Here is a 15,274-nt window from a genome sequence, read left to right on the forward strand (position 1 = left end):
GGGAAATTTTATCTTGCTAATTAAAATTATTGCAACTTGCAAGAGTAAAAATAGTTGAAATATAGATTATTTTTGGCATTTTATCATCTGTCTCCTCAAAAATATTTCTTAATGAAGAAATGAGAATATGCCTAGCAATATGTGTAATATAAAGTATATCGTCAAACTCACCAACCAACCAAGCTATTTCTAGAATATTACCTGGAGCTATCATTTACCTTTAGGCTATTCCTCTTTTAAAGAAACCAGGAGGGAATTCCATATCCCTTATTTGTTTTACTCTGTACCACCCAATTTCCACTATTGTCTCCATGGTTTTTGCAAGTCACCCCTTGTGGCATTCACTGTTTACGAAAGGCATTCCTAAAGTGATATTTTAGCAATTGCTAAATGCAAGAATTATTCTGAGTACTTTGGAACAGGGCACAAAACAGGTACAAGAAATTATTTCTGCCCTCAGGGAACTTATTCTGCAGGGAAAAGAGAACACACACAAAACTATCAGAAATAACTGAAAACCAAAAATACGTGGTATTGTCTATAAAGGTGTTAAGAATTCCAAGAAAGAGAAGATCTCTGTACACTAGAATATTTTCAAAAACTTCACGAAGAAGGCGAAAAAATGAGATGAATATTGAAGCCTACTTAACTATGGACAGTTGGCGAGGTGGAGAAAGTCATCCAATTGTGGTGTAGTTGACAGCTACTGATTTGTTTTTTTTTTGCCCCTTGCTCATAATTCTTTTCTCACTACCTCTGGTATTGGTGCTGCTCTTTTACTGTTGAAACGTTCCTTCCCCAGCTCATAGGATTCTGATGGGGTTGCCAATAGCTGCATTTTAAACCTAACCTTCTCTCCCAAGGACTTGCTCCAAGCACAATGCCCCATGCTCCCAGTAAGAGTGGTTGGCCCAAGGATGGGTATGTGACCTTAGGCAGGCTGATTATAATCCTTCCCTGAGATTTCACGTATAAATGCTTGAAGAGAACATTTTTCTTTTCTATTAGGCCACTGCTGGGTAAAAGAAAGCCTGAAGCTACTTCAGTCCATGCTGTCTCTTCCCTCTGCTATATAGAGGAAGCTTGTCTGTGGTTGGAGAGAATGCAAACAGAACAGAGAGAAGGAGGGAGAGTGAGTGAGAGAGCCACACTGAGTGTCTGCAGTCCCTGAGGCTACCTATATCCCTAGACTTCCCATCTCTGTGGTTAGCATCCCTAACCACAGGGTGGGTGTGGGAGAGAACCAAAGAGGGGAGAAGCCCTGAAATGGAACAGTGGCAATAAGAAAGAAGGCACAGAGCAGGAGCAATTCCTGGAAAAAGAAATGATTAGATTTAGTCGGAGACTAGATACCTACAATGGAGAAGAAAAAAAGAGTCAAAGATGTGGAAATTAGGGGAATTTGTGGAGCTGCTGATTTAAGAAATGGGGCTAGTTGGGGTGAGGAAGTGGTATCACAGGGAAGCAAGAGACAAACCATGACATCCAAGTTCCTGATAAAGTTGGGATTTCGTTAGCCGATGGTTTTAGTGACATGACCATCAATACACTGGTATGACAATTTGAATACAGGAAAGTAATCTAATTACGCTTCGTGACAGCATTCAAGTGAATATAATAGAAAATTAGAGACATCCATAATAATTTGGCTTCCCAAACTCTTCCTTTTCCTCTTTCTCCTCCTACCTCAAGCACAAGGAGACTTTGTGGCATGGAACAGTGGTTCTCAAAGTGTTGTCCCTGCATCAGCAGCATCAGTATCACCTAGGAACATTCTAGAAATGCAAATTCAAGGGCCCTACCCCAGTCTAAGGGGATCAGAAACTTTGGGAGTGGGGCCCAGCAATCTGTGCTTTAACAAGCCCTGCAGGTGATGGTGATGCCTGCTGAGGTGGGACAGCCACTGGTGCAGAGCCTTTTTAACATGTTGGCTCTAAAGTAGGTGAAGTAGCCCACCGCTTAGTGCTATCATTTCACATGGTAGGAGTGACTGCTTGAGAAACATACTCTTTCCTGAAGTCTCTCTATTCCAAAACTATATGTTGGGCATATGCTGCATCTCCCAGGCACTGCTCCAGGTGCTCTGGATACAAAGCAGACAAACCTGACAGTCATTCACACAAATAACTATAGGTTAGCAAGGAAAGTTTATGGTATGAAAGTGACTTCCAGGGGACCTGAGAATTGGTTAGGGGAAGAACATGTCCCAAAAGAAATGAACTTCAAGCCAAGATGAGAAGAGTAACCTTGAGTAAATCTGGTGAAAGGCAGATGGGGGCAGGGTGAAGGCATTCCAGGTCTGAAGAAGGGGTTGGTCTGGGCACTTTTAGGGAACTGAAAACAGACCAGCATGAATAAGTCTGTCAATCATGGGTGTTGAAGTCAGAGAGACAGACATGATAGGGACTTGTAAATCGTATCCAAGAGTTTGAACTTTCCACTAAGGGCAATTAAGAATTGATTGAAGAGTTTTGATGAAGGGCAAATGTGATCTGATGCACTTTTTTAAATGAAAATTTTTATAAATACTGGCCAAGCCTTTCCTGCTATACACAACTGGGGGTGCAATAGCACAATGATTTAAATTCCCTCTAAGTTATAACTGGCTAATAGAGAAGCTTTCTCTGAATCAGGCTTTGATGATGGTGGGAAAGAGGGAATAGAGCCCATGAGGGCACTAAACGCCAGGAACAGAAAAGAGGAAAGGACTTGGGAGCTTCTTCTGCTTTGTGGTTGTGGCTAAGTCAGGTCCTGCTGCTGCATGTCTGAAGCAGCAGGAGGGTGAGCTCATATGCAACTGCTAACTCTCTCATGGGTCATCTTTCTTTTGACCCAGGGAACCCTGGTGCTCAAACTGTGTCCATTTAGAAGCTTTTCTCCTATGTATGATTTCAATTAGAGATTTAATTCACTTTCCAGGCAACACCATTACCTCTCTGGGAATGATTCCCAAATCTATGTGCCTTCCCATGGCCTTGAGAAGATTTTAATATCTGAGTTCTGTTTCCCTGTGCTAATAAATCATATGCACCACAACAGCATAGATGAAGTTGTTCAGTGTCAGGCTGTGTATAATTCAGTAATGATAGAAAAATTATCCAGACCCAGCCCTGACTGTCCTTCTGCATTTCAATCTCATGATTCAAATTGTCTGCCTGACAGTTGACTCTGGAATGTCACTGTGACCCCAAATAGTCTGCTTGCAACTGAATTCACCATTTCTTTCCCAAACCAATTTGCCTCTGACCTCTCTGCCTTTGTCAGTAACATTGGCATTTATTGTTTCCCAAGTTCCATGCTTTGGAGTCATCCTTGAATTCTCTGTCTCATGCTTTCATGACATCCAAGCACTAAGACTATTCCTATTCACTTGGTGGAACGCCAATGCAATTTGTTACCCCTTTCTTTACTCACTGTCATCCTCACCCCACTTACCTCAAGGTAGGATACTTCCACTATATCACAACTCATTCTCTTAAATCCAGGTTCCTTTCCCAATACATCCTCAAGGACACAAGTGACCACTCTGAATATGTTATCCTTCATCAGACCTATTTCATTTAGCAGTGGCTTTTTTACCTTATTTTTTGCAGTGGATTTTTTTTTTTCCAGACATATTATTGAACCTCACCATATGAAAGAGATACTCATGAAAGGTCTCTGGTTGAAAATGCACAGGGATCACCAGTCCCTTGACCTTCTGTCATCTTTTGAGGTAGCCTCCCTTGAACTCAAGAGACCCACTGGAACAATCTGAAAACATGGATGTACAGAATAGAGTTCAACTCCTTGGAATGATATGTAAGTTTTCTTCACAATCTTTAAAAAAATCTTAGTTCTTATTAATCTATGAAAACCTTCCAACCTAGTCACACAAGTTCATGCAAAGTTCTGGAATGCACAGTGCTCATTCTCTCATCCCCGTCTCGGCTAACAGAATTTCCCCTGCCTTGAATGCCTGTGATACCATCCATGCATCTCTGCCAATCTAAATTCTCCTCTTCTCAGCCCGAGCCTCACCTCTTCATCAGGGGTTTCTGGAGAGTGCCAGCTCTCAGCAACTTTTCTTTCTTCAAATTCCTGCAGTATTTCTAGATTTTTACCACTGTTCTCACACTCACCATGTACTATCTTGAACTTTTGTCTTTTCCAGAGTGAGATCAATCTCTCCCACTAATAATAAGCCACTTAAGGGGAGAATCAAAGTCTTTTGCCACTTTTTATCCCCAGCATCTCGTATGATGGGCTGCTTATGGTGTTCGCTTAGTTGGTGTATTTTGCTAACCCACAGCAAGAAATAACCACTTATAGGCCTGTTTATCTCATTTTCATGGATAGAAGTCTAGGTTAAATATCCTTTCTTTAAAAATGTTCTTCCAGAGCAGTGCCTCTACATTAAAAGAAACAGTCACTGTGACTTTAATTGCAAGCATTGCCTTTTTTCCAATAACCATTAAAACCACTACTAGCCTCTTTGACTGTCTTTCATTAAATTATACTGGAAGTGGATTTGGGGAATGACAACAGATGGTTGCAAGTGGGGAATTCTTAGCTAGACCAGGAGGTGTGCATTAGGCCACCCTCTAACCTTTCTGCAAGACACACTTAAATTGTGTTCTAAAGATTACAAGAAATGTACATTAAAATACAAATCAAATGGTGTTACTTTCCTTTTAAATTCCTCTTAAATTCCAATGCTTTAGGGATAGAGTTCAAAGCCCTTCCCATGTTTTACATGGCCCTGTATGGTCTGACTCCTCTGTGCTCTCCATCCTCCCCTCCTCCCCTCACTCATCATACCCTGGCCATAATACCCGGTTTCAGTTCCCTGGCCTGCCAAGCTTTCTTCCTCCTTGCTTCATGCTGGACACTCTTTCTTGCTTTTTTCCTTGATCAATTTCTGTCATGTTTGGGCCTCAGTCTGCTTGTCACTTCCTCAGAGTTGTTCTCTGATCTAGGATAGGTTAGGCCACCTTGTTATATGCTCTGATAACTCCTCTCACAATTGTAATTACATATTCATTGTGAAATAGTTTGTTTTGTACCTGCTTTCCCCACTAGACTGCAAGTTTACAATGTCAGAGATCATACAAATCTTATGTAGTACAATATTTTCAATGCCTAAGATAATTCCAGATACATAATAATGCTCAATGAATAGTTGTTGAATGAATAAGTGAACATTTTATGAATGACCATCTTAAGGAACTTTCAAAGACATAATCCATTCTAATATTATTCAGATCCAGAGCTAATTCCCTTCTCCACCCTGCCCCCAACAGGCATGGACAGCATTCTCTGAGTCACATGATCCACATGAAACATGCATACATGTTTTATAAAGAAACTTCAACTTTCAGAAAGGCGAACCAAAATAACCAAGCATTACATGGCAAAACACTTCACTAGCTCACAAACAAAATCCAACCAATTTAAATGATTGTGTATAATATGAAAAGTTAAAAATACTTGTTTTGCTTACAGTGTTTCATGTATGCATATTAGCATGGCTATGCCTATAATTCTTTGAACATTAGTTCCTTTGAAAATATATGCTGTAGGGTAAAAAAGTGCAAGAAAGCAGCCTCATAGCTCTGAAATTTCTAAATACTGAAACAATTTAGTATATGATTACCAGTAAAGTTAATGTGGCCTTCTTCCCTAAAAGTTCCAATAATCCCACCCAGGTGTTCATGACCTACTTCTGTGCCCTTTCAGTCTTGACTCACCTGCTGAGTCAGACAAATGGAGAACAAATTAGCACTAACAGCAGAGAAGACTCATATGATACAAAAATCTGACCTTAAATAACCCAAACCTTGAATATTTTTCTGTCAGGGTGTGACCAGTTTACCAAATTTACATGGAGGGATCTGAGGTTTCTAAATGATCACTGTTTTCCTCCCCTATTCTTGACTTAATTAGAATGTATACAAGACTCAACTGGTTCGTCAGTCCCTTTGCCAGGATAAATCAGTATTCCAATTACAAGGAAGAGAAGGGGAAATCTAATTCTATTCTGTAACAGTTTTCAAAACCCATAGATACCTTAGCATTGCTCTTTTCATACCCACCTTGTTTTATCACCTTATATCCAATCGGAGAAAGAGCAGTATGAATAAATGCTATGCTTGGGCGGGAGTGCTGGTGTCAAATACACACCTAACTCACAGCAGGAAGAAGTATATTTGGATGGCTTAAAGTGTTTCTCAGTAGTGACTGACCTGCATGCTTCTAAATTTTCAGACCCTTCATCATAGGTGGCAGGAGGCTTCTGAACAGAGTTATTCACCTGGGTCCCTGCATCATCCACAGGTTTGCCAGCCTCGGGAACTGTGCTGGAATCTCTCTGTGAAAATCTTTTCTTGGTTGTTTCATTTTGCCTAAGACCAGGCAAGAGCTGAGGGTTTCTGTGGTGGAATCTGCCTGTGTTTTCTTCATGGTTCCTCAAGGGTCTTTTGATCTCAAAGGATCCTCTAGGCAGGGGAAGATTGCATTCTTGGTACCTTGAACCTTTTCCTCTTTGGAGATTTAAAGAACAACTCTCACATTCAACCAGCTCTTGTTGCTTTTTACCTCTGGCTTCCCAGTCAACAAGTTGAATTCCATTAGGCGTAGAAGAACCATCCATGTTTTCACATGGTTTATTATTTCTCCTTCTTCTTCGTGACAGTCTGAATTTAACTTGAGCTCTTCTTTTAGCCTGAATCCAATGACCCTCATCTGTGGATGATGAATCTGAAGAGTCTGTGTGTAGCTCATTCCATCTGGGGCTTGAGATTTCGAGGTGAAAATCATTTCTTCTTCCTCTTATTTGCTCTTCTGCATGTTCACATCTCCCAGAGGTCCTTCTCTTCCTCCTAGACCTCCGCTTTAGAGGTTTCTTACCAGACTCCTTCCTAGCAGTGCTCAGCACCACGACAGGGGTGCAGGGCTCAAATGCATCTTCTGACATGTCATGTAAGATGGCAGATCTAGACAGAGCAGTAGGCAAAGGATGGGAAATGGGAATGGAGAGGAAAACCATGTAAAAAACATAAAGAGAGAAAGATGAAAATGATAGCATGGATCAGAAATTGGTAAATAGAAATCAACTGAAGAAAATGAAATTAAGGAAAAAAAACTGAGGCCAGTAAAAATTATCTGTGGACAATGTAAAGCAGAAGCAAGAGCATACATTCTCACAATACAAACCAAGAATACAAAACACTGATCTAAAAGAAAGATTGAATAGGATCATTTTCTTAGCACTTACCTGCAGATATCTTGAGTGGATGGACAGACAGACAACCTTGACTGGCTCCTGGGAGCTGTCCCTGTTGTTGGACTGCTTGCCTGGAGAAACAAGTTAGATAATTTGGCATCTTGGTTAACGTAATACATGGTTGATATCTTGCTTTTTTTCCACATATTTAAAAAATTACAACAAATGTGGCTGCCGGTCATGTTGCTTGTAACGCAGCTCACAGAATACAGGAAGTAAGAGGGTTTGGTCTGCAAAAGTAAAACTTATTTGAGGAACTTGGAACAGCTGAGATGCTTGCTGTATTAATTTGCTGTTGCTTCATTTGTGAGAGAGGAAGATGATTCCACAGTTTCTATTCTATTTACTGTAAACATTTGAAAGGAATGGCTCAAGTTGTAGACATAAAAGATCCTATAACATAAAAGATTGTAGAGTTATTAAATGACAAGTGTGATAATAATGTGAGAAGCCTAAATAATCAAATAGACATTAAATTCCTAGACATTGCCTGAAGTTAACATTAGGTTAGGTCAAGATTACATGGGGTAGTATATTTGAAAATACTTTGCAATATTAGAAGCCTATGGTTATTATTATTATTCAGTCATTGAAATTAATAAAATCTGTCCATCACAACACTGTTGACTTTTAATGTTGTCTTTTAACCCTGTCACCATACAAAGCTGAAAATAAGAAAGCCTGAAATAATTCATATTATTGATGGAAATTTTAATACAATTCACTAAACTCCTACCTTTGAAACAGCTCTTCTTTCCTCTATTTGAAGTCTTTCACCTTTTGTGTTTAAATTCTAATGATGAAGGTAATAATAATTCAAAAGCTAGAAGGTACTGAGAATTTACTGTGTGCCAGACTTTTTGCTGTGCCCTACTGTCACTCTAATCCTTAGAGTATTTCACAAGTGGGAAATGATAACCAACAATTATAAGTGAATATTATGTGCCAGTCAACAATCTAAGCACTTTTTATATATTCATCCAATAATATTCACAAGAAACTATATGGTAAATGCTATAATTATTTCCATGTTACTGGGGGTACTGAGCATCAGAGGCTGCTCAACGGTTGGTGGTAGAGTGGAGATTTGAGCCGGGCATCTGACTCCACTCTTCATTTTCTTCTCCACCAGATAATATGTTTCTTCTCCTTTACAAGGTAGGAAGCTAAGAGATTCCTGGGTCCAGATTCAAGTCTATCTGACTGCACAGATGAAATACACATTTTTTTTTCCACCCAGAAAACTACAGTAAAGATAGAAAGGTAGACTCCAAATTTCAAAATAATTCTAAAAGCTCTCCTGTTAGAGCTATACAATGCTAATTGTGGGATTTAGAGAAAGAGGAAGTAATTCTAAATCAAGAGGTCAGAAAACTTTCAAGAGGAGGGACAGTAGACTTAATAATGCCCTCAAACATGTCCATGTCCTCTTCCCAGGAATCTGTGAATATGTTACCTCACAGTGCAGAAGGGACTTTGTAGATATGATTATGTTAAGGGCTGGACATAAAGAGAGTATCCTGAGTTACTCAGGTGGGGCCAGGGTAAATCACAAGGGTTCTTAGGTAGGCAGTTGAATTAGGGTCAGAGAGAAGTAAGGACGGGAGCAAAGGTCAGAGAGCAGAGAAGATGCTACACTGTTGGCTTTGAAGATGGTGAAGGGGCCCTGAACATAGCTACCTCTAGAGGCTGGGAAAAGTAAACTCCCTAACTTCCTAAAGGAAAACAGCCCTGCCAAGCCTTGGGTTTAGAACTTCTGACCTCCAGAACTGTAAGATAATAAACGTGTTGTTGTAAGAGTTTGTGATACTTTGTAACAGGAGTGGTAAGGAATGAATACAGGAGGTGACACTTCAGCTAATCTTAAAAGGCAAATAGGGCTATTAAAAAATGATTTAAAGTATTTCAGGTGGAGCAAACAGTGGGCCGAGAAGGAAGGATGGCACTCTCGACATGCTCCAATACCCACATATACACCTGCACACCTCTGATTTATACTTTTCTGTTTAACACTTGCATCATAACTCACTTTCTTTGAGATTTTTTTTTACAGATTAACTTCATCTAACTCTGCATCCTTTGAATGTGTATGTTGCCAATTTTTATAAAACATAAGCTTTTCTATCTCTCAGCAGTAAGCCTTAAATTTTTTAACACTGCACACTTCTTATTCCATGTGTATCCACAGTGGTTTGTAGGGGCTTTGCATACAGCAGGAATGAAGTAAAGGTTATCTGTTAAGTTCACTAATCACCCTCTTTTTAAAAAAGCAAATGCTGCCATCCAAAGTGGCCTCAAATCACAGAGAATGCTGTTATGAATGTGAACCACACTATGTTGAGCATCATAATGGGTATCCATGGCTATTTATTTATATGCCAAAGTCATTTCTGTGATGCTAAATAGGCAAAGATGTTGAAAACAGACAAGTAGAACAAATTTTCTAACCTCACAGGTCAAAATGGAAAAGTGACTTACCAATGGATAAAAACACAGAACTTTAAAAACATGCTGCTTTCCTTTGAGGAGTGTTTTGATCTACAATGACACTGAATCAAAAAGTGTTTGTCCATAACCCTTAAGTATTTTGAAGGGAACAGAAATCATTCCTTGTTGCCCATTAAGACACCTTAAATAGCTTATGTCCAATGTTAGTATATATGTGTTCAGTTTGCTGATGAGCTACTGGGGCAGACACTGCATGCCCAGCCCATACCTCAGCCCTCCTCTAAGTTCCCCTGTCCACTTACTGCAACCCTCCCAGGGCCGTGTCTCTCTGCTTCTCCTAGGTCTTCTCTGGTCCCATGTGTTCATACTTGCCTGTACACAGGCACAAATCTGGAAGTGTGGGGTAAGTTAATAAACCTTGGGGACAATCCTGGGGCTGCGGTTGGTGGATAAATGCCTCGGCTTCTCCAGTATCCAGAGGGACAATTCCAGAGTGACTTCCAGGGAACTTCTCATTGGGTCCCAAGAAGAAGTTGTTCCCAAATCATTAACACACCCTTTCTTGGCTTTCCCCTTTCTCTGTCTTATTTTCCCCACCCCCTCATTGTACTTCCTGAGATCACCTCTCTCAAACTACCCATGCCCATGTAAAACAGCACCTAAATTATGATTGCTTTAATTTGATGAGCTGACTCTTGTTAAGGAAACACACTGAAAAAAACTGAACCCTGGCTTGTGCCATTTTTGGTTCATTTTCTAAGCAAATGTGAATTAAGGTTCTATTATTTAACAGATGCTATGCTGGGTGCTGGGGATCAAAAAACAGATGGCACCCTGAAGGCGATTCCTGTTTAGTGGAAGAGAGATATAAATAAACAGGCAGTTTTGATACAGCTCAGCATATTCTGAAAGAGCCCAGTAATGGGAGCTCTGATGAAGCAAGGACACCTAACTTTAGAAAAGAAGGAATTTAAGGTAAGTGTTTCGGAAGAAATGACACTTGACCAAGAAAGAGTAAGTCTGAATAAAGTGGGGCAGTGCAGTCCAGACATGGAGAAGAATCAGAGCACAAGGGAGAGAGGACAGGGCTTGAGAACTACAGACCATTTTGTAAAGACTGGAGGGAAGGGGATGAGTGAGATAGGAAGTGGTGGAAAGCCAGGTTAAAGAAGTAGACAGAGAAGCCCTTTATGCTACACCAAAAAGTTTGGACTGTAACAAATGAAGGGAAAGTCACTGGCAGATGTTCAGCAGCAAATGTAAATGATTATATTTGTCCAGGACTGACTAAGCAGGGGAAAGAATTAAGATTCAGTATACCCAGGATGGAGAAAAGAAATAGACACACAATCCTAACTGGGTGTTTTATTTTTAAATGTGATAAAGTTTTTTGAAAGACTAGCTGAAAAAAGTAACACTGGAAATTTCCAGGAGAATCCTTTAATAAAGCTAAGTGGGAGTATGAGTGCAAGACCCTTACCCAATATTGAAATACAGTTAATCTTCACAAATTAAAGAATATCTCGGTAGCAAATAAAGAGACACATCTTTGGAATAGAAGTAAGAGTCTAGAAATATATGTATACACATACACACACCTTGAGACATAATCAAGTTACATTTCAGATCAGTAGAAAAATGCCAAGTTGTTAAGTAAATGGTTCTGGGAAGCATGACTATTCATTTGAGAAAACATAAAGCTGGATTCCTAACTTACTGCTTATACTAAAGTAAATTTTAGGCAGATGAAAGACTTAAATGTAATAAATTAAACCATAGCAATATAAGAAGGAAAAATAATTGAATATTTTTACAATATTGTAAAAGAGGAGCTCACTCTTATGACGACATGAAACAAAAAAAAATTAATATAGTAAAAGACTGATAAGCACAATTTAATAAATAAAAAAATTCTGATTTATAAAAAGAAACATACATTCACACATAAACATGCTGCCCAAACAAAACTCAAAGCCATAAATAATGTCATATTTTGTAACACAAATGATAGCCAAAGAGCTAATTTCTCTAGTATTCAGAGATCTCTCACAGATCAAGAAAGAAAAGTTGATTGATCTTACAGAAAAAGGAGTAAAACATACAGACAGCTAGGTCACATAAAAGGAATTAAACATTGTCATAAGCCATATTTAAAAAGATGTTCAATCTCACTAAACAAACAAATACAAATTAGCTTGACAATGTGTATCTATTTTCACTTATCAGATCTGCACATTTTAAAAAGATTGATAAATATCCAATATAGTTGAGGTGGGGAAACAAAGTTTTGCTCCATATAGTTGACCTAAGTGTAAATAGGTAAAACATATTTGGAGGGCAATTTGGTAAGCTATTAAAAAAGAAAATGCCTATACTATTTAAGTCAGAAATTCCATTCATAGGAATTAATTTTGCTAAAACTCTTGCATTTTCCCAAAGATATATTTGTAAGAATGTTTATTATAAAATTATTTGTAATAGCAAGAAATTAGAAAAAAATCCAAATGTTCACTCATTATTTACCATAAAACATCTACAACATTAAAAGGAATGAGCTACATCAAACACCCTCATATACATACACACACCCATTTATATGATATATTTTTAAGTGAAGAAAGCACTTTTCAAAGCTAGTGTGATCTCATTGGGTAAACAAATTTTTATGATGGATTTCAGCATATGCATAAGAAAAATCTAGAGGAGTATTCTTTCAACCAATAGCAGTGATTATCTCTGTGATGTGGGATCTTGAATTTTAAAAATAGGACAAAAATTTTTAATCATGTTAATGATGATGTCATAAGTTGTTAATATTAAGAATCTAGATTTGCATTTTTCTCAGTATTTAAGTGGTAGTGTTTGCTTCTTTAACCACTTTGAATTAAACTTTCTCCTTCAGTTAAATGCAGTCGATAATAAAACCTACGTCAAAGGATTTTTAGGAGGATAACATGAACTCTTTTACTTGACAACTACTTCGTAGAATGTCCAAGAGTTGTAATAGGACTCTAATGTTGACATATTAGAATACTTCTTATTCATTCATGTTGTCTCAATGGTTTCAATGATATTTGCTCTTTCAGGAGGAAAATACAAAACAGACTTAGGTCAGTGATTCTCAATCTTGGCTAAAGGTTACCTCTGCCTGGTCCTGACTCCAAATTCACTGATAAATGGAGTGCAAGGCTGAGGATCTGGGCCTCAGTATTCCTTAAAAGCTGCCCAAAGGACTCTAATATGCATCCAGAGTTAAGAACCATTGGCTTTGGCCAAAGAAGACACTCTCTATGGTGGTTTGAAGCTGTATGTGCCCTAGAAAAATACGCTTTTAAATCTAATCCATTCCTGTGGGTGTAAACCCATAGGATCTTTTGATGAGGCTACTTCAGTTAGGGCATGACCTACTCATTCAGGATAGGTCTTAATCCTCTTACTGGAGTCCTTTATAAATGGAATGGTGAGAGAGAGAGAGACAGAGAGAGACAGAGAGAGACATAGATAGATAGATAGATAGATAGATAGATAGATAGATAGATAGATAGATATGGGAGCAAGAAGATGAAAGTCAATGAAACATGGAAGGGAAGGGAGAGACCAGTAGATGCTACCATTAACCTTGTCATGTGGCAGAGGAGCCAAGGATCTCTGGCAGCTGGTCTTCAGGAGGAAAGTATCGCCTTGATGATGATGCCTTGACTTGGACATTCTCACAGCCTTGAACTGTAAGCTAATAAATTCTCATCGTTTAAATCCAACCCATTTCAGATGTTTTAGTTTTCTAAGCTGCTTATAGTAGATACCATGAAAGATTGGCTGCCAGTGATCCTTGGCTCCTGTGTCACATGGCAAGGCACATGATTCTCTCTTCTCTTTGGCCCTGAATGCTAAAATGGGTCATAAGGGCAGAGCCTTGCTTGACCGTAACAAGAGAGCTGATCACGTCATCCACGAGCCACAGACACATTAGCAGATCTGGTAAAAGCCTGGCGTACTGAATTCTAGAGGTCCCTGACCCAGTGTATTCAGAAAATTGAAGAGAAATGGGAAGAAACTCTGAAAGATTTAATTTGATCAAGTTCTGAACTGGTAGAGACTAGAGTCCTTTTTAGGAAAGATCAGACATTTCTTACCACCAGCAGTAATGGTGGTTCAAAGAGAGGAGGACTGAAATCACTTTTAGAAAATCATGTGTTTCTCACCCACTATTGTGCAAAATTTACCCCAACATATGCTGAGACTCTTGTGGGATTCCTACAAAACTGTGTAGCAAGCATCTGCATCATAGGCTGGTTACAAAATCTAGGTGAAGAAGTAAGTTCTCTTGAAGCAGAGGCCATAACCCTGTGTGATAAAAATGGTGCAGAAAGTGAGATGTAGGCTAGACAGCAAAAAACTAGAAGAGAGTAGCATGACCAGTTGTCTTAAAGCTCTTTTTGGCAAACCAATTTTTGGAAGGAACTAAACATCTTTTCAGAAAAGGAAAGACAAATCTACATTTGGCAATTTCTGTCATTAGGGGAATGACTTAGAGCAAGCCTTAATTCACTGAGAAGGACAAAAAGAGCAACTACAACTAATGATTCAGCATCTAGTCTGACCTAAGAGTCACTAGAAAGCCAATGAGTGAAGCCCCACTCAGCTAACAAAACTTCCTATTGAAACAGACAGTTGAGAACAGAGATGGACAATGACTGTCAGCATGGAGGACATGGCAGTGAGTTTGGTTTGAAGTACCAGCCCATTTCACCTGCTGCTTTTCAAATGGAAGCAGCCATCAACTCCTATTGATACAGACCATATCCAAGATAAGCTTTGCATCTACTCAACATTGAGACACTGGGACAGTGGAAGATAGAGGACTAGTGCTGAGAGCTAGACCTGTTTTCTGAATGAACAGGAACATTCCATGAGGGAGTTGAGAAACCTTAATAGTATCCAATCTACTTAGTAAAATATAGGCATTCTAGGAGACAAATAGAGAAACAGATTTAGGAAGTTATCTCTAGTGCCCTGCATCCCATTTCCTCAGTCCACTTCTAATTTCAGCTGCAGTTGTAGTGAACTGTGGGAGCTAACTTCAGGGTAACGATGTTCCAACTCAAGTGAGCACCATATAGTTTCCACTTTCTACTCCTAATTCCATGGGAGCTTATATTTTTGCACAAGTGCAGCCTGAATGTGATGGAATTCACACTTCTTGAAGCAACCCTCAGCAAAAACAGGGGCCAGGACCTTGTGGATAAATGGTCCATCCTCCTGTTGTTATCAAGGACAACTTTGAAAAACATTCTCTATATATCTCAGGAGTCCCCTCCAATTCAAGCCCCCTTTGCTGACCTCAAAATGTACCTTAAATTGACCTTTCCACCTCCCTTGTCTAATTTTCCCTGCTCCCTCATTTCTCATCTTTGCATAACTTCCCAAATACACCACCTGCACCAAAATTCTTGTGTCAGGTTCTGCTTTGGGGGGAACACAAACTGAGACAGTTGGTTCCAGAAATAATGATGGGATGCAGACCCACAAGATGGGATTTAGGAACTGGGTCACTTACATTCA

General features: G+C 39.2%; 2 protein-coding genes across 3 annotated transcripts in view; both read right to left on the reverse strand.

The window, feature by feature from the left end:
* LOC119529992 (E3 ubiquitin-protein ligase MARCHF1) overlaps positions 1-15,274 on the reverse strand; it is a 581,433-nt gene that overhangs the window by 88,490 nt on the left and 477,669 nt on the right. For both annotated transcript variants that reach the window (XM_037830956.1, XM_037830955.1), the window contains one exon: positions 7,256-7,335. In XM_037830956.1, the coding sequence (XP_037686884.1) occupies positions 7,256-7,335 (80 nt within the window). The remainder of the gene's footprint in view (positions 1-7,255; positions 7,336-15,274) is intronic.
* On the reverse strand, positions 707-7,229 carry LOC119529991. Its single transcript, XM_037830954.1, has one exon. It carries the CDS (start codon positions 7,064-7,066, stop codon positions 6,089-6,091), a length of 978 nt encoding a protein of 325 aa, XP_037686882.1. The 5' UTR covers positions 7,067-7,229; the 3' UTR covers positions 707-6,088.

This window comes from Choloepus didactylus, chromosome 3 (assembly GCF_015220235.1).
Source record: "Choloepus didactylus isolate mChoDid1 chromosome 3, mChoDid1.pri, whole genome shotgun sequence".
In the NCBI taxonomy this organism is placed as follows: Eukaryota; Metazoa; Chordata; class Mammalia; order Pilosa; family Megalonychidae; genus Choloepus; species Choloepus didactylus.